Source organism: Falco rusticolus, chromosome 8 (assembly GCF_015220075.1).
Source record: "Falco rusticolus isolate bFalRus1 chromosome 8, bFalRus1.pri, whole genome shotgun sequence".
Taxonomy (NCBI): Eukaryota; Metazoa; Chordata; class Aves; order Falconiformes; family Falconidae; genus Falco; species Falco rusticolus.
This window is the reverse complement of record NC_051194.1, coordinates 63,373,358-63,392,437: the sequence shown is the minus strand read 5'-3', so window position 1 is coordinate 63,392,437 and position 19,080 is coordinate 63,373,358. Positions and strand designations below refer to the sequence as shown.

Below are 19,080 nucleotides of genomic sequence, written 5' to 3'. Positions count from 1 at the left end.
TCTGTGTAATTCGCTACTTTGCAATGTGTCGCATTTTACTCCCAAATCCCCATGCCTGATGAGCAAGATTAAAACCTGTAATGATGATTAAGCTATGGATTGGTCATAAGGCATACTGAACGGTAGAACCTGATGTTCAGACAACTGTGTTTCTCTAAAGCTTCTTAGCTTGGCAACCTTTAGGTCTAGGTCTTTTGCAAAATCTTCTTTATATTTGTACCAACTGAGATAAACTCATCTTATGCAGTAGCTTTTGTAAGCATTTATATTTATTTAACTTGAGGGGTTAATTTGGGAAGCACTAGAAAGAATTTGGAAAGCACTGTATGTCTTAATATATTTTGCCATCCACACAGCGTATAAATAGAAGAAACCCAGTGTTTTACCCAGTATGTATCTTGACAGGTGTTAATTCAGGTGCTATTATAAAAAGAAATAAAAATACAATTTTTTTATATTCTTAAAGCAAATACAACTTTTCAAGTGTTTAAAGGTTTTTGCTAGCAAAACGTATGTAGCTAGTACACGTTGGGATCAGAGAAAACCTTTTTTTAGATCGCGCTACCAGTCAGTACCAAGTGTCAGTGTTGCCTTTGTATGGCTTTGCCATCTCAGTAGTTACAATCTCATGTATATATTTATGTATTTTATAAGGAAGGAAAGATAATTAATTTTGAATTCAACTCTGGCAGATGAGTGCCACTTAAAATGTGTGACTGCCTTGTTGTAAAAGTATGCTTTGAAAAACCCATCAAAATGTTTTAATTGTTCATGTTGCTTAATTATGTAATCCAATTGAATAGCCAGTGTAAATTGCTGTTGCTCCAACAGAATGAGGGGAGTTGTGCTGTGCTGAATTGATCCTGTTTTGAAAATTATTTTTGAAAAATAATAGTTCATGTTTTGAAAAAATTAATAGCAACTGCCTAACTACTTTTCCAGTGTACCCTGGCAATGAAGGTTAGTAAATTACAAACCTCACAATGGTTTGAGTCAAGCAGAATTTGACATAAATACTCATTTTGCTTAAAGAGTTCCTGCAGTGCTGTGTGGTGATTTACTTGAGAAGGCATTAACATACTAATCTAGAGTAACTTCTTTTCCAGGACAAACGTGTGCTGACAGTAGTAAAAATAGACAAGATGTTTGAAAAACTGAGGAAGTGCAATGAATCTCTGGAGCTAATTCTCAAGGGACTTAATGAATACCTAGAGAAGAAGCGCCTATTTTTCCCCAGATTCTTTTTTTTATCTAATGATGAACTCCTTGAGATTCTTTCAGAGACCAAAGATCCTACTCGGTATGGTAATATTTAATAGATGTATTTGTGACTCACAGTGCATGGAGATGGTCTTGTTATATTGCTTCTCTGAGCCCAGAACACTCTCTTTCTCACTGGCGATTATGGTATTAAGTGCCTCCTTGGTTAGATTTAATGATGGGTGAGCACAGAGTAATTTTTAATATGGGTAATTAAATTAAGTTCTGTTTTTTAAGCTAGGAACCCTTCCATACACTGGTTTTCAGAAGAATCAGAAGCCCATATAGTAATTCATGGTGAAATGAACATACCTGATTTTTCCCAGCAGAAAACTGGAATATCAGGTGGAACTTGTATACTGCTGATTTGAGTTTTATCTTTTTAGGGGCAGTCCTAATTAAAGTGTTCAATTTTTTTTGCTGTGTTTTAACTCTCTCTGCGATTTCTACTCCCCAACTTCATTCAGGATTAAACTGCAGAAAGTATTAACTCGGTCCAAGTCCTTCTTACACTGAGTGGTATTAACTCTACAAGAATTCTGCAGTAACGATCTTGTTAAGCAATATAGCCCTCGCTATAAGCAGAGGAGCTGGGGTTGGATTCCCAATATGCAGGCTTGATAGCTTGCAGTGAATGCAGTGTGAGGTCATGCAAAAATAAGAACAAAAATGAAAAATGAAATGCCAGCTCAGTGACAGAGAAATATTCATGCAGTGCAATGAGCAGGGCAAGAAATCTTGTGAGGAAAAAAAATCTTAAAGGGTTCTTTTTTTATTTATTACAAGCTATTGTGTTGAGACTGTACTAGGTTGCTTTACTCAAATTCCTTAATGTTTACTCTGGTTTGCTGGGAAGATAAAAATAATGGAATTTAATGTACTGTAGGGTAATTAGCAGTAAAGAAAGAATGTTTGTTTATCCTTACTAGTTTGTGTGTTATAGAGACTATAAGTAATATTTTACACCTTTAAACTGATCTAAACTGATCTTCAAAAAAATATTGTGGTAACATCTTGTGGGGAGTAGTACACACAATTTATTGTTGAGGATAAACTTTGTTTTTTAACAAACTTAAAATAGAAGTAAATTGTTCACTTTTTTATTTTTAATTAGATCATCTTTGGTAGTATTGGCAGGAAGAAATTGTCAGAAGCTGTTTAATACTAGTTTTGTTTTCTAGAGTACAACCTCACTTGAAAAAGTGTTTTGAAGGAATTGCGAGAGTGCAATTTACTGATATATTAGATATTACACACATTAAAAGTAGTGAAGGAGAAACTGTGGAGCTCGTAGAGACAATCTCCACATCAGAAGCAAGAGGTCAAGTTGAAAAATGGCTGGTTAAACTGGAGACAGCTATGGTGAAGTCTATCCACAAGGTAAGGAGCCCTGAGCTCTTACGCTCTAGGCTGAAGTCATTTGGCCTTGATTTCTTCAGTAAACATTAACATGTACTGGAATTACTTTTTACACTTTGCACCTAGCGTGAACATTAAAACAATTAATTCAGTCTTTAAAGGTTGTAATTTTTATTCTTCAATTTTTAGTTCTGGTGTCAATTACTGGTTGTAAAATTCTCTAAAATTCTTTAAAATTTAATAGTAGAGACAAAAAAATTTTGTGCCAAGGATTGTTTTACTGGATAATGTTCCACACTTGATGTGGTATTAAGGGACAATATTAAACTGAAAAGATTGCCTGTGGGTTGTTTTTGATGTTTTCCTTGATTATGACTACCTTAATCAAGACTCAACTCTTCTTTTCAGATTTTATCGTTCTGGTCTTTATAGTGTCTCATCATTGTGTCATATATTTAACCATCTCTGTTACCTTCTTTTTTGTGGTCCTTTTTAATGTCAAGTGAGGTAATTAAGCGTGCACACACTTTCCCTGACGCTGTCTTACAGCACAGCAGTTTAATTATTGTAGTGGCATAGCAGTACAGAAGAAAGTCAATAACCTGATCTGTTCGGTGCATATCAGACATGGACTCTGAGCTGCATGAGCAAGAAATGGTTAAGCACCATTCATCTGCATTTAGCCTTGACTACAGAACTTTTATAATGACCTAGACCAGATAACATTTAGATAGTTTTAATGTCAATACAGACACAGTTTTCCCTCATAGATGGTTTTGTTGTTGTTGTTGTTTTGTATTGATGCTATTGTATGTATACATTGTTAAAAGCAAAAAGGCTTGGAACTGCAAAATGAATGGCAGATTTTCACTCAGGTAGTTTATATGGCTTATCTGAGGAGCCATCCAGATTTACTGAGGAGTCTGTTGGTAATATGACTTTATTCTTCCTTGGGTTTTTTTAGTGGCAGGAGAAAAACCTGTTGGTCAGGACTGGCAGATATTTTCCAGTGCAAGTTTTGATTTCGTTGGGATTATCCTTGAGTGGCACTAGAACCAGGTTAATCATTGTATTATTAGAAAATACACTTGAAGTTAGATATAAGTTGAAATAGCATGGTCTTCAAAATTAAAAGCTCTGGGTTTTTACTAGAATAAATGGATGAAAAAAATTTCAGTTTGAGATATTGCTTCAATATCAAATGGTATTTGTACTTGTTTTCTAGTTTCATTGTAGATGGAAATGTTTAAGTATCTGATGGCAGGAATCATTTTAGAATGTGTTGTGAAATCAGTTCTTGGAAATTTTATGTGATCATTTCATTCACATTATGACATTTGGGGGGGGGTGAGATTTACTGAGAGATTTGCTTGCAAGGTGTCAGTATTTACAGAATTGAATTTGAGGCTGAATCTAGACCCTGTTCTTTTTATTCTCGGTAATACAGTGTAATCTAACTTCAATTCTAAAGTTGAACATCACCTGGTTTTGCATGTACTTACAGTGTGCTTTTTCCTGTCCAGGTCATTGGGGATGCACTTGAAGCTTATCCAGAAACTCCACGTGTTAATTGGGTAAGAGAGTGGCCTGGACAAACAGTTCTTTGTGCATCCCAAACTTTCTGGACAATGCAAGTAGAGATGTCTATTAGAAATGGCCAAAGGGTAAGGATATTTTAAATTTAAATTTATGTCAGTTTGATATAATGCAGTAGTAAATTAGACCTTCGGTAGTAACCTTTTTGGATGAATAGGTGTTCAATTCAACAGTTAATCTTTTGAGTATCTACCTGAAATGGGATCCTTGAAGGTTTTGAAGCTAGTATTTCCTTTTGGGTATAGGCACCAATGCTTCTGTACCCGTCAGAGCGCATTCAGTTCGGCTCAGTGTGTAGGTCACACACTTCTGTGAGAGCAACGCAGCGGTGAGTTTGGGTGGTATGGAGTTTGTTCATGTCTGGTTCAGAAGTCTAACTTACCTTCATTAATGTTTAGTGCTTTTTATGAAGATGGGCTAGGACTAGCATTAGGGGATATATACCATCCTCGCCCTTGTGAAATAATGAATGTATATGCCTGACTGGTACAGAACTTATAATTAGTTAGCTAATGCTAGTGGGAATAAAGCTACTTAAGGCACTGAATTAAAATTCAGGATATATGTTTTGTAGGACCTTTCTTCTATTTGTCACCAAGGGTTAATGCTCTCACTTGTATTTGGAAGTGTTCCAGAATTGCCACCATCAGATGAGGCAACTAAATTTTAATTCTCTGGTGTTTGGACAGAAAGAATCATCAAGTCTCTTTTCAGTTATACATAAAATTATAACTTTGTGATACTTCATGATACTTTTCATTCCTATTTTTTGCCATGACGTGGTATCAATTGAAAGAACTTAAACAGTATTGTAGTTTTTGATTCTTCCTGTTTATGTATAGTTGAGCTGTACCACAAACACGATGTTTAATCTTTAATCCATATATGGGGCAGTATTTTAAGACTGTATAATGTTTTCTGCTTTTTCACAAGTTGAAGCAATGGCTCCTGGTAATAGTGGCTCTTTTGAGCAGCTGGAGTTTGACATGAAAGAAAACAAAGCTTCTGAGTGTTTTGGAAGAGGGAATTAAAGGAAGAAGAGGACATTACCTGCTAATACGAGGAGTAGATCTTGCAACATATCTGAAGATTTGGAAAAAGATTTGAATATGTTTTCTTTTCCCAGTAAAGGAGATTCTCCGTTTCCTGGGGAAAGAAATAAGATTTCTACATACTGCACCATTTATCCTCCATTGGTGAAAGACTTTCAGGAAGGAGAGACAGGACTTCTAATCTTAGAGATTTTAGATTTTAAAAAAAACCCCAAAACCTAAATCCAGCCTCACCTTAATGAGCCTGTAGTTACTGTTGTTAACAAATAAAAGAGGAAGTGAAGTGAGGTTAAATTGCTTTACTTTTGGGAATGTTTGTTACAGAATTCTCAGCCTAGACAAAAGCTCTTGTGGTGGTCTGTATCAAGCCTCTTCTGTACATGAGCATGGACAGAAACCTGCTCTTCCCGTATCTTTCACTGAAATTCTGTTGTTGTGGGAATTCTTCTCATCTGGCTTCAGCCCAAGAATCTTCATTCTCCTATAGAAAGGAGCTTGTATGTAGCGAAGCGGTAGAGAAGTATTTGTATCTCCTGACAATCTGTCACAAATCTGTGGCAAGGAGAACTCTTAGTCTTACAGCCTTAAATACTCTTTCTTTTCCGTTCCTATGTCATGTGCTGAAGCGTAAGAAGCATGACAGTCAGCCAGTGACCATGTGAGAGGCCAGAAGTACTGCAGTCTGGCTGAAGCGCTTCAGTGTTTTCAGGGACAGGATGGCAATATCATTTAAGTCATTCGTAAATATTAAATATGTTTTAGCACATACATACACACACCTGCTCTCTTTCAGACATTTTTGAGTTAGTTGTTTTAACAAATAACTATTGTACATAAATCAAAAGTGCAAATTTCTTAATAAAACCAAGTAATAAAACAGAGATTCTGTAGAAAAACAGTGGTGCTTCATAAATTTTGAGAGCGTTGTGTTGCGGCCTTTGTGCGTTCTTGGTGATACATGGTCGTATGGTCAGAAGGATAGCACTAAGGAGCGTTACTGGTGCAGGAGCTGAGGACACGCTCTGTGCCTCAGCTGATAGCTCCTGTTTGCTGAGGAGGGCTTGGTAGTAAGCCAGGGGGTTGTTATCCCCGACTTGAACAAGATTATTTCAGATTTTGTCTTGGTTACAACCTGTAATGCAACACTGTAGAAGTTGTACTGCTTTTGAACTCTGTGTTTACAGCTTTATTCACATAAGTAAAAAGAAGTCATACTAAGCAGGTGATTATTTAAACTGAATGTTTGAAAAATAGATAGCTGAGGCGAGAGATCTCAAAATGATCATAATCTGTTGAGGGTTACCAGTGCCAGTGTGTTGGAGAGGAGCAGCAGGCTAGCAGGGAGAAAAATCTAAACCAGGTTGGATAAGTTTTTCTGCAAATAGAAGCCGTCTTCTATAGAAACATGCTTTGGTGCGAATGTATTACTAAAGTTAATTCCCACTTTTTAATTTCAATTCAATAAGGCACTTCATCACATCTAAGTACTGTCACGATACAGGTGCTTTCCTTTATTGGGCCTTTCCTGTTTATCATCGACTTACTAGCATGAAGTAACCAATTACAGCGCAAAAGAAATCATTAAGCTATCTGAACACAGACTATGACCAGAAGTCAGCAAACTGAAAAGTTGTAGAAAAATGCATTTTTTTTTGTTAACTTTATGAATTATAGGTGTGGTGGTGTTTCTATTGTGGGACATAAGGGCGTTTTTCTAGTGAGACAGTGTCCTTTAGCCATAGAAAGTATATTGTATACATTTAAGTAGATCTTTAAAATGTGTGGCATTTTCCTTTACTTAATGTGAAATGTATAAAAAGATAATGACTATTTCCTGTGTTCCAGGAAAAAAATAGTGTATGCTGTTTTATTTCCAGATATGTATCGTTGATGTTTTACATATGATTCTGTAGAGTACAAAAAAAGCCAGACCCAACCCAAACCACTATTGAACTACCAGTAAATGCAGGACATTGTACTACTTATAGTGAGAAAGAACTTTTTAATATAGAGAAATAAAAGTAATATAAGAAAAAATAATCATGCCTTAGACAAGACATGCAACTTCTAAACATTTTTGCAGGCACTAGAGGATCTTCTGGAACAGAATAAAAGACAGATTGAGGACATTGTCACCTTGGTGCGAGGAAAGCTGTCTAAGCAGAATCGAGTGACTCTAGGAGCGCTTGTTGTGCTTGATGTTCATGCTCGGGATGTTCTTGCATCTCTAGTGAGCAAGAAAGTCAAAGATGAGAGTGACTTTGAATGGTTAAGTCAGCTTAGGTACTACTGGGAGGTAAGTGATACCTCTCAATCCTGTTAGCAGGTAATTCCTGTTCACAGTTGTTCAGTATCTGCTTGCTTGCTCACACAGAGAATCGTTATGTACTGTGGGAATATCTGCTGGTAAAAGAATACCTATAACAAACCATTTTATGGATTGCTAACTGAAATGGCCAGTAGCCAGATGCAAGCAGTTTTAAATTAATTTTTTCATCGCTGCAGAGTCTCAGTACATTTGCTCAATCTGCAGGGGAGGTTACAGATAAAATTTGTTCACTCAAAAACTGTATTTTGGTTTTCTGATTCTGCAGGATAGCAAATGCTGTAGGGATGACAATTTGCAGTTAGAGGTTTTTAAATGACTTACTGTCAGTATTATTTTATTTTTGCATTACATTTATTGGAAAAATAACAGTGCTTATACTGTATAGTGGTAGGATACAATATTTCACATTCATCAGGGCAAGACATTGTATGTGAACAAAAAAAAAGTGTATGTAGAGATCATACATTGCCATATCAGAACCATCAGATTGACCATAATGGGCTATGAGTCATGATTAGTTCTGTTGATCTTTTAGAAAGTCCCTTAATGTTCTAAGTAGCTACACAAGACACTTTTACTCTGCAATATGGTTAGTAGCACCCTTTTTTAGGTAACAGTTAATGTAAAAAAAATGGTCTTTTTGTTTGATACTGTAGTTGGCAAACTTTTTTTTGAGTCACATTGAAACTAGCGTCTCAGAGCAGTCAGTAGCCTGCCTTGTAGTGGTTTCTAATAGCATCGGGCCTATTAGGGAACTTGAGGTATTGTGTTGAGTTGTGGGGGTGTGTAGGGGCGTTGAAATTATTGTTTAATCTATAAAATTAATGTCTCATTTGTTAGGAGGGGCATCTACAAACTAAGATGATCAATGCTGGACTGAGGTATGGATATGAATATCTCGGCAATACCCCTAGGTTGGTTATTACTCCACTAACAGACAGATGCTACAGGTAAAACTGCAAGTTACTGAATGTACTGTATTAGCAAGAATTTATTTAGTTGAGGTATTTTAATTAGTCCTGAGAACAGATGGCTCCAGAATTGTATTTTTGTGTTCTAATAGGCATAATTAGAATAGGACACATTTCTTTTGGTGGAATAGAATTGGTCCTGTATGAATATTTTAATTTAAATTTGTGATAAAATTAATCTTTTGTGACACTTTAATTAGTGATAAATTGCAAGAGGATTTAGGTTTAGAAAGTGGAAAGTAGTTCTCTATTGTGAACTTATAGTACATTACTACATATTTTTAAACTATAGCTGCCCAGAAGCTAGTAAACTGCACCATCACAGAAAAATGTTTCTGATAAAAGCTAGAGCAGCTGGAAAAATAGCATCAAAATTTGTGCGAGCTGTGGTTTTTTTTTTCTGTTGCTTTATTTCCAGAACCCTGTTTGGTGCACTGCACCTACATCTTGGAGGTGCCCCTGAAGGTCCTGCTGGAACGGGAAAAACAGAAACTACAAAAGATTTAGCAAAGGCTGTAGCTAAACAGTGTGTGGTTTTCAATTGTTCAGATGGATTGGATTACCTTGAATTAGGAAAATTTTTTAAGGTGTGGATAAAACTTGAGGGTTATATTTTAAATTACATAAAAGCCCTTTAATTATTTTGACATTGGAAGTGGCCTTAAGGTATTGTAAATGTAATTGTTTTCTGCTTTTGGGCTGCAGTGTAATGCTAGTGTTGTACAGATAGGCCTTACTGTAAGAATCAACTGAGATATCAAAATGGTTTTTATGTGCTTTGAAAATTAAATACACCGTAATGATTTCACTTGCTTTCAATAGGCATCATAGATGCCATTTCAGTGAGTGCATTTTTAATAGCTGATTGCAAATTTTAGAGGACTTGAGGTTTAGTCTAAACTCTAAATAAGGTGGTGTCATTATATTATACAGAACAAGCATATTCATTTTGATATTAGCCTGAGTAGACAGCTCTGTATTACCAAAATCTATTCTGAATGGACATCTGTGTCTTACAGCCCAGTGTCCTGGTTTAACCTAGAATGATACAAAAAGAGAGTGAGTATGCTTTCCTCCCTGGTGTTATTCTTCCGTTCCGAGTCAGTGGCGCCACTGTAATGATGTGATTCGCCTTCAAAATTAAAAATGATGGAAGTTCACCAAAATACACTGGATTAAGAATTTTTATTTAAATGATGAAAGACAAATTCTGTGTTTATGTGGGAATTTTAGATTTACTCTTAGCAGAGTATGAGATGCCAGTGCTGGTACAGCTGAGATGGTACAGTAGCATTTTGGGAGCATATCTCAGCAAAGACCTGTGGATTAACCAGAACTGTAGGAAAAGAGAATTACTCTTTAGTTGCACTTAGGTAATGTGGTATGCTGTAAGATGCCATAACCAAAATAGTTAATTTTAGCTGTGCAGAAGTCTTTACTTGGCCTTTTGTCACTGTGAACTCTGTTAGCATAGAATTAAAAGAAGAGTAGGTGTTTTGGAGACTTGTTTAGTGCTGAAGTCTTCCCCCTTATCTAGTTGTAAAATACTGGCTATAAAGGTAAAACATGCAAAATTTGATAGGCACCTTGCATATGACAGAAGAATTAGGATTTTGGACTAGTTTGAACAGGTTTTTTGTCTTAATTGTTTGATTTGGTTGGTTTGGGTTTTTTTTACAAGCAAAGTTAGTTTTTAAATTTCTGTAATTATTTTTAAAACAAATTCTGTCTGGAGTGATTTTGTTTAGAAGTTTGTGCTCTGGATCATGGATATAAGTCCTTTCTTTGCCATTAAACCTTTTTCTTGTTAAAGAATTGTTTTGATGTGCATGTCCAGAATAAGTACTTACCTATTTATTAGTCATACGTCTGTCTCTTCTAGGGTTTATTGTCTTGTGGGGCATGGGCATGCTTTGACGAATTCAATAGGATTGATTTGGAAGTACTCTCTGTGGTTGCTCAGCAGATTTTTACTATCCAAAGAGGTAATCTCTTATTTTTATCATGCCTTTCACTTACATATGACAAAGAATAAAGATGTAACAAAACCTGCCCAGCAATGACATTAGTTTTTTTTTTTCTCCATAGGCATTAATTCAGGATCTGATTTAATAGCATTTGAAGGAACTGAACTGAAACTGAACCCTACATGTGCTGTCTTTATTACCATGAATCCTGGTTACGCTGGGCGTTCAGAGCTTCCTGATAATCTTAAGGTACTGTAACACTTGTAATTTTATTACTTCTAATAGCTAATACAGAAAGTAAAAAAGAAACAACTTTTTATTGTGTATAGAAATTAAGAATATTTAATATCAATTACCTGCAGTTTTTGATTACATTAGCGTAAAATACATCTCTCAGAGGAAAAAGAAATTAAGAAGGATGATCAGACTGAAAAATAGGAATAAACTAATTTTGAAAACGTTAGGAAGTGGTTGCTTGATTCAAGTTCTAATTCTTAGGATAAAAATAGAAAGTTTAAAAAAACCCACCTTTTTGTGTTCTTTGGCTAAGCACCTGAAAGTTCAAAAATTAAAAGGAATGCTTTATAGTGTACAAGCAGCAAATAATATCTTAATATTGAATAAAAATGTGGGGTTTTACTGATTTCTGTGTTTTCTGATCTTTTGGTTTTATCTGAAGGGAGTTGTGTTTTTAATGTAAAGCCCTTTAGAAGTGTTTGTCCTGTGTCCATAGAGGGAAAAGGAAGTCTGAGCAAATACCTCAATAAACTAATGAAAACGTAGAAAAGTACAGTCTTTGAAATACTTCTCAGAGCTGTCTGGGAGGTTTACTCACACATAGTATGAATACAAGATTCAAAAATATTACTTATGTAGATGAAAGAGGGTAATTTTAAAAATTTCCTGGTAGAATATGAAAAGGAGCGAAATTTTTTTCTGTTTGAAAGTATTCTGATGCATGTTTGGTAGAACAATGCTAATAGGAGCCTGACAGCATCAACTTACTTATGGCACTATAGCGCTCCCCTGTTCGTTCTAGAGCTTGTGGTGGTTTATGCGTTTTGATTGTTAATCTTGAGTGAAGATAACCTACAGCCATGAATTGGCACAATGAAAAGTCTATTTCTAAGCATATATGGGAAGCTATTAAATATATTGTAGTCATAATTGTGACAGTTAAATTTAATTAGCTGTCAGTGTATTAATGAAATAATGACAAATAGTATTTTATGTAATTGTAGGGAAAAGTCATATATAATAACGTGGTATAATTTTTTCTGATGTCATTTTTCCTATATATGTTTAATAGGCTCTCTTTAGAACAGTAGCTATGATGGTTCCAGATTATGCCATGATTGCAGAGATCGTTCTGTATTCTTGTGGGTTTGTCGCTGCTCGACCTCTGTCTGTAAAAATTGTAGCTACGTATCGTCTGTGTTCTGAACAGTTATCTTCTCAGCACCATTACGATTATGGAATGAGAGCTGTGAAGTCAGTACTCACTGCGGCTGGCAACCTGAAGGTAAATGGTTTTTTGAATTTTCTTTGTCATCCAATAACTTACTAATGTGTTTCTCTCCTAACAGGAGGTACGCTATTCTACCTGATGGCAAGTAGCTGTTTAAAAGTTCATCCTGTGGTACCTGTGGAAATGCAAAGGGCGTGTGTTGGGGCATAAGCTGAGGAAAGGCAAGAAGAGGCAGAGCTACCAGGCCATTCTCCACACCACCTGTCACTGAACGACATGCCTTTTAAGGGTGCTGATTATCTTTCAAGAGTTCTAGTTAAATGCAGATTTACTGAGTTGGTTGGCATGTTGGCCACTGTTTTGCTCTGCCTTTCGTATCAGGTTCAGATGCCTTTGTCATAGTATGTGAACACTTCCCAGTAACACGCTAGCTAGTATCTGCCCCATGTGACTTTCATCACTTTTCTATCTTTAAGGAAAAGGCTGTAGCCTTCTGTTTTGACTTGCATTGTGGATGAATGCATACATTTTGCTAGGAAACTAAACTGTTGTTTTATTAATTCAGTTATTTTTATTTAAGCAGACTAATATAAATTATCTTCCAGTTTCTTTTTCAACCTACAATCCTCCTATTACAAAAAACTCCACAAAACTCAAAATCAGTGACTAAACTATGTATTGTGGCAAAAGAAGCACTTTTTTTTATTTTGAGGTTTTTTATAGCCTGAGAGAGCTCTGTATGCAAGCTTTTAGAATTTCCACTTTGCTGAAAGCAGTAGTTTTACATCAAAGTAGGGGAAATGTATTTTTCTTCCTAAGAAGGATAATCCTAGAGAGCAAAAAGTCAGTGGTTTTGGAGAAAATATTACACCAGATCTATAGTAACGGCCATCACTGGGCACAAACTAAAGTGAAATTGGCCTGACCGTGGAAACCTGCTGCAGAACATGTGTTATCATCAGTGGACCTGAACCTGCCAAAATAATTGCATAGATGCACATCAGGAGATGTTCAGTAAAAGAGGCAAATTGAACATCTGATTTTAGAAACTATAAACATGAACTAACACTATTTTGTTTTATTTTTTAGCTGAAATATCCATTGGAAGATGAAGAAATTTTGCTCCTTAGGTCCATTAAAGATGTCAACCTGCCTAAATTCTTGTCTCATGATTTACCGCTTTTTGAGGTAGAAAACGTACAAACTTTTAGTAATCTAAAGAGCTTGCTAAAAATACGAGTTGATAAAAATATTATATAACAAGTTTATCATGGATGGATGAAAGACTTTTTAAATCTAGCTTCTAATTATTTTAAAACTTAGTCTTAACTATGCCTTCCTAGCAAATACAGTGAGCATTTGGGTTTTGGTAGTTTAGACCAATGGAAGTTTCTGCCAAGTCTGCTGCTTGACATGGTAATGTACTGTATTTCTATATCGTGTATCCAGGATTTCAGAGTATCTGGTAAGTATTCTTATGAAATAGGTAGGTACTAATAGTTCTCCTCTTTATAAGAGAAGATTTGGATTTTCATTTATAATGTGCAAAACAGTAAACAAACTAAGCGGGTTGCATTCATTCTTGACCTGAGTTGAACTTGGCATGGAGAAAAATGTGTAACTAGCTCCCCTGATGTACAGGATGCACTGACACAGGCAGTCAGTGTCGTAATATGTGCCTTTTGGATTGGATTTCTAATCTGTTACTGCAGGATAGTCAGTTTAAAATATACCACTGATTGAAGCAGACATGCCTCACACAAATGGGAGCTGTGAACTCCATTAGGAAGAGTTTGCCATCTTCTTTGGTAGCTGTGAGCTTTCTGTGTCCTGTTAGGAAAAGAAGAAAGGGTCTGGGTTGGTGTATATAGATGTCTGGAGACTGTGAAGACACTGTCCTTCATGTATAAGGTGCTTAATACTTTTGTGTAATTTTGTAATGGAAAAAAAAAAAAGATAATTTCTATAAGAAAACATCCATGAGGGCATGAAAGTAATATGGAAGCTCTTTCCTTTAGGAATTTTAAGAAAAAGCCTTAGAAATCTGAGGCACAGAAAAGGTAATTGCCTTGCCCAGAGTTATGTGAAATGTAATGAATTAGAAACTGGACACTGTTACTCTAATTAAAATTCTGCTTAAATTATACACTTGCTCCTGAAAGCAAGTCATGAGCATGGAGGGAGGTTGCATATTGTCCTAAGTTTTAAAATAATGGGGATAAATTTAGATAAGTTGTCTGGGAAAATTGAAGCGCCTTCACTAGTTGTTTGTCTGAGTTTCAGTCTTTAAGAAGATGATCAGCAATGTTAAGAATTCAGTGTACAGAAATTACATTTATTAAGTAATACTATATGTTTTTCACTTGCCTAAAATAATAAATGTATGCTGATTTAGAGATGACATAGCCTGCACATACTAATACTTTGCTTGTTGGTATATCCCAAAAGTAGGAAAACTTCTAGAAGTTGAAACTGGGAAGTATCACATTATCAACTTGTAATCAGCAAAAGGCTAAGGAATGTAAAGCTAAAAACTAGAATTAGATGATTCTGTCAGTGCAGAACAGATGCATGTTAGAAGGAAGACACCAACAAGTGAGCGTGACTCCATGATGTTGCAGTAATTAGTTACCCATTGGGGGACAGATTTAAGGGTCAGCAGTAAGTTAGACCTAGAGTATGTGGGAATTGTAATAGCCTAATTCTGTTAGTTCTGGAATAAAGTAGCTTTGTTTGAAATTCTTACCAGACACAGAAAGAATTATAAAAAGATTTAAGTTCAGCAGTAGTGATGTAAATTAAAATTTTAAATATGATTTTATGAATTATTTGCATTTTTATTATGAGAAATATAAATTTCTACCCTCCATTTATATATCATGCTTGAAAGAAATGGCAAACATTTCCCTCGTTTATTTGAGTTATGGTGGTTTTGCCATTGTTCAGATTTCCAGTGCCGTCAGGTACATCTGACTTGAGATACACAGTAACACTTGTGTGTTTATATGGAATCGTACGAATGATGCATGCTTTCTCTGTCTTGTTTTGCTCAAAACTCTGCTTCACTTCATTTTAAATTATTTATGGTCCATCCAGATTTTTGGATCTTGATTTTTATTTTTTTTTAATGCTTAAATAAAGATGTTCCTTTAATACTATCCTGTAGTATATTGCATTGGGCCTATCATAAATATATGTTTCATATAACATAACCCTATTAATAGGTTTGTTTATAATACTGATTCTGCTCTGCTGTGAAGAAGACACTCTCTCACCCAGCAGTACAATTTATGCTGTGATACTAAATGGTTTCTTATATTTCCCCATATTTATGTCATCCGTATTGTAGGAAGGAAATGATTAATAGAATTTTTTTTCTCTAATGATCTTGGTTATAAGATCTAGTAGGCATAGAAAGACCATACTTTAGCAGAAGTGTATAAGTCTTTAATTCTTTAACAGGGAGCATGACCAAAGAGTGCAGGAGATGAATAACCAATGGAAATTTTACATCGAATGTGTTTCAGATAAGAAAAGCTGCTCACCCGGAACACAGCTTGATATTTCTATTTTGGAAATATTATTATTTTCATTGGAAAAGCCCTGATTTTGTCATAGTCAATTGTAAAACATGCCCCTGGTACCACAGACTGTTAAGCGTTTATTTTCATATGCTATAAGAAAACAAACACTTTAAGGTCAGGATGCGGTATGTTCATTAACATGTTAGCAGTGGAAACTAGCAGTGCTAAAAGGAAACCAAAGCACACAGTGGAAGGAAACCAACATAAGTAATAACAGGGAAAATTCAAAATAATGAGATCCTCATTGAAATGATAGTCCAGAGATTCTTTTTCTCACTTGTTATGTCTTCAATTTATTCTCTCTCTTTCTTGTTTTGTTGTAAGCAAAACTGCAGGATCTTTGCTTTTAAATGTAGATTTCAGTTATTTACTTTTCAGTTATTGAGGAAAAAAGGTAAATGCTTTCTGTACTTTATAACTGCAAGTTTTATAAACTAGTTTAATGAAAGCTAATGTTTATTAGGAAATAATACAGTATGCTTAGATAGTAAATTGTTTCTTTATGTGCCCAGGTAAACAGGAAAAAGATACATACAATAAATACCAATAATAATTTACAAAGTCAGCATTTTGGCTCAGACAAGGGTGACATGAAATTCACAATTATTTTATTTTAATCAAAATAGGTATTAGTCTGCCTAGTGTTAACAAAGGGTTGATTGCATGAGTTTCAAACCAAATTACTGTGAAAGTAAGTGTACTTTCCAATTTATTGTTTGGTTAGGCTATTACTTCTGATTTGTTTCCTGGTGTGAAGCTACCAAAACCAGACTACAGTGACCTGTTGGAAGCCATCAAAACAAACTGTGATGCTATGAATTTGCAAATGACCGAGTTCTTTACAACAAAGATCCTGCAGATATACGAGATGATGATTGTGCGTCATGGCTTTATGATAGTTGGAGAGCCTTTTGGGGGAAAAACATCTGCCTATCGAGTTCTGGCAGGAGCATTGGGAGACATATGCGAGAAGGTATCTAAACATTTTTATAAAATATTTCTGGTGAAAACTATATTAAAAAAAATTTTATAAATATTACAGTATTTATAGTGAATACAGAATTTACTTTAGGGAACTTAAAAGTGTAAGGAAAAGCTAAAGGATTTGATTGAGAAGCTGTACTTCCAAAGTTAGGTAAGATAGGTTGAGCCAGTTTTAAATGTATGCATTTCATACTTTTCATGGGTTTCTATACAGGGTGTTTTCTTTAAACTCTTTCATTGGATTGGACAAGGAATGAATTAGCTACTTGAAATTTTATGATAAACTGTTCCTTGTGAAAGCTTTATACCAGATTTCCAACTTAGGAGAGCGGTTGAACACTTTTAACTGACATTATGCCATTTCAAACTACACCAAACAATAGATTTGCTTCATAAACTTACACAAAGTTTTGAAATTTTCTGATGTATAATAAATCTGAATATAATAAATCCATGTAAACTCTGTTTATAAATAGTCTTAAATTTTGATTATTTTTGAAACCCCAGTAACTTAATTTTTCAGACAAATTTTGGGCCTGAAACAAATCCAAGATCTGTTCAGCTAAGTAACTTCTCACCTGACACAGAAGTGGGTAATAATTATCATCTGTGGAACATTTCAGTGGTCCAGTAGTACAGCTATACCAAGTCTTGCTCAAATTCAAGCCATCAGTATATTACATGGGTACTCTGGAATCCTGCCACTTGGGCTGTGGAGGCTTTTGCAGAATAATCTAACCGTAGTTATTGTCCTTAGTATTCTGTGCTCCGAGAACCTCTAGATTTAGTCCAATCTCATCTGCTAGGATGAAACGTAAACCCAATACAAGGCACTTTTGTAGCTGTTTCTGAAATGAAGTGATTGGGATTTGAGGCTTGAGAGGTGACTGGCCTACTTGGTGAACTCCCGGCACCCCCAAAGTAAAATAGTGATAACCATGAAGCATAAGAGATCTTCAGGACACGGAATTTCTTCAGGCTGGCTGACTGGAAACATGCAACCAACCACCTTAGCAAAATTGTTTCATTTCCTTAATGGTGATCTTTAGGCAGGCGCCTTGTATTTTTGTGCTGATATCAGGAAGACTAGGCTGGCTGGGCTTTCTGTGATGCTGTCAAACAGAACTCTATTCTTAGGGTCGTTTATTAAAAGCCTAGTTGCTTCCCATGTTATAGTTTACATTGTGAAGCTTTTGCTTTAGGTATGTAGGACAAATTCTGTTCCTGCCTGTCATTCCAATAAAAAGGTATGTAACTTTCTGCATTTCCTTGTAATTCAGTGAGTCCTTGTCCACTCCTTCCCATTTCTGTCTGTTAAGGAAAAAGTTACATGGTAGAACAAGAAACCTGTCTGATTATTTTCTCCCTGTTAGCTCAGTTTCTCTATCAACTCTAATGATTAATTTAATGGCCATCACAGCTATTGGAGCTTCCACCCCCCGAAAAAAGAACAGTTATCCAACTAATCAACAAAATTTCATTTTGATGATAATAATTGCTTTTGCTGGAGGTGTTTTACTGTTTTGAAGAAAATCTCATTGATCTGAACTGATCAGTGTTTAGTTCTGGGAGCTCTAGCAGCTCTATTGGGACTATATGTGAATTTTGTTATTAGGGGGCATTGTGGTGGCTAAGGTGAGAAGGATATATCTGTGATGAATGAGGTAAGAAGCTGCTAACAGAAATAATACAGAACAAAATTGTACATGCAAATCTTGAAGAGTCTAAATCTAAAATTTTGTTATTTCAGCAGTGTTTTCACTTTTTGGCTGGGCAGCTGTGATGAAGTTGCTGTACTCAGGGTTTAAGTTGATTTTTGACATATACTTATGTGTTCACTGTTCAGATAGCTTACAACTCTTTCCAAGAAGTTGTTACCCATTTTCCCTTTCCTTAAGTATTACATTTCCCTGTGAATATTCACTGTATGAAATAAAAAAGTATGTTAGAATGAATTATAATTCAATACAAACCATCAGAAAACAAAGTTGTAATCATACTTTTTTATAAACATACTTGTTTCTTCTTTGAAATATTAAATGCCTGCATTTTACATTTCATGATGGGAAACAAAGAAAGATTATGTCTGTCTGTGGGAGGAAAGCAGGCAGAACAGGCATGAAATGATGTCAGACTCCTGGTTTCTCAGTTAAAATGCATAAACAAGAGGGCTGCTTTTGGAAGAAAGTGGGGTTTTTTGCTTAAATCAGGGGTAGACATTCCTATATTTTAAGGCTTTAGTAAGTAGGTGTTCAAATGAGTGCAGTTTGTCACCTTTGCTTGTTTCATTCCGGTGGAACAGTGGTTCTCCACCACCTCATCTCTGATGTGTGCAGCGTGCAGTATGTAGTCAGGTGGAGAGAAGAAAAGAATTGATTTAATTTTAATCAAAAAACAAAATTAGATATTTTTACATAGTTTAAGTAAAAAAACCCCCAACAACCAAACCCCAATCAAAAACCCAAACCAACTTTGTAATGTCGTTTTAACATCAATCTCAGAAATTTACC

General features: G+C 35.4%; 1 protein-coding gene across 1 annotated transcript in view; it reads left to right on the top strand.

Annotated features, from left to right (window-relative positions):
• DNAH7 (dynein axonemal heavy chain 7) overlaps positions 1–19,080 on the top strand; it is a 113,655-nt gene that overhangs the window by 31,231 nt on the left and 63,344 nt on the right. The window contains exons 19-29 of the mRNA XM_037398557.1: positions 1,107–1,300; positions 2,442–2,640; positions 4,143–4,283; positions 7,351–7,563; positions 8,437–8,546; positions 8,986–9,154; positions 10,450–10,552; positions 10,656–10,783; positions 11,844–12,056; positions 13,092–13,190; positions 16,311–16,559. Of these exons, the coding sequence (XP_037254454.1) occupies positions 1,107–1,300; positions 2,442–2,640; positions 4,143–4,283; positions 7,351–7,563; positions 8,437–8,546; positions 8,986–9,154; positions 10,450–10,552; positions 10,656–10,783; positions 11,844–12,056; positions 13,092–13,190; positions 16,311–16,559 (1,818 nt within the window). The remainder of the gene's footprint in view (positions 1–1,106; positions 1,301–2,441; positions 2,641–4,142; positions 4,284–7,350; positions 7,564–8,436; positions 8,547–8,985; positions 9,155–10,449; positions 10,553–10,655; positions 10,784–11,843; positions 12,057–13,091; positions 13,191–16,310; positions 16,560–19,080) is intronic.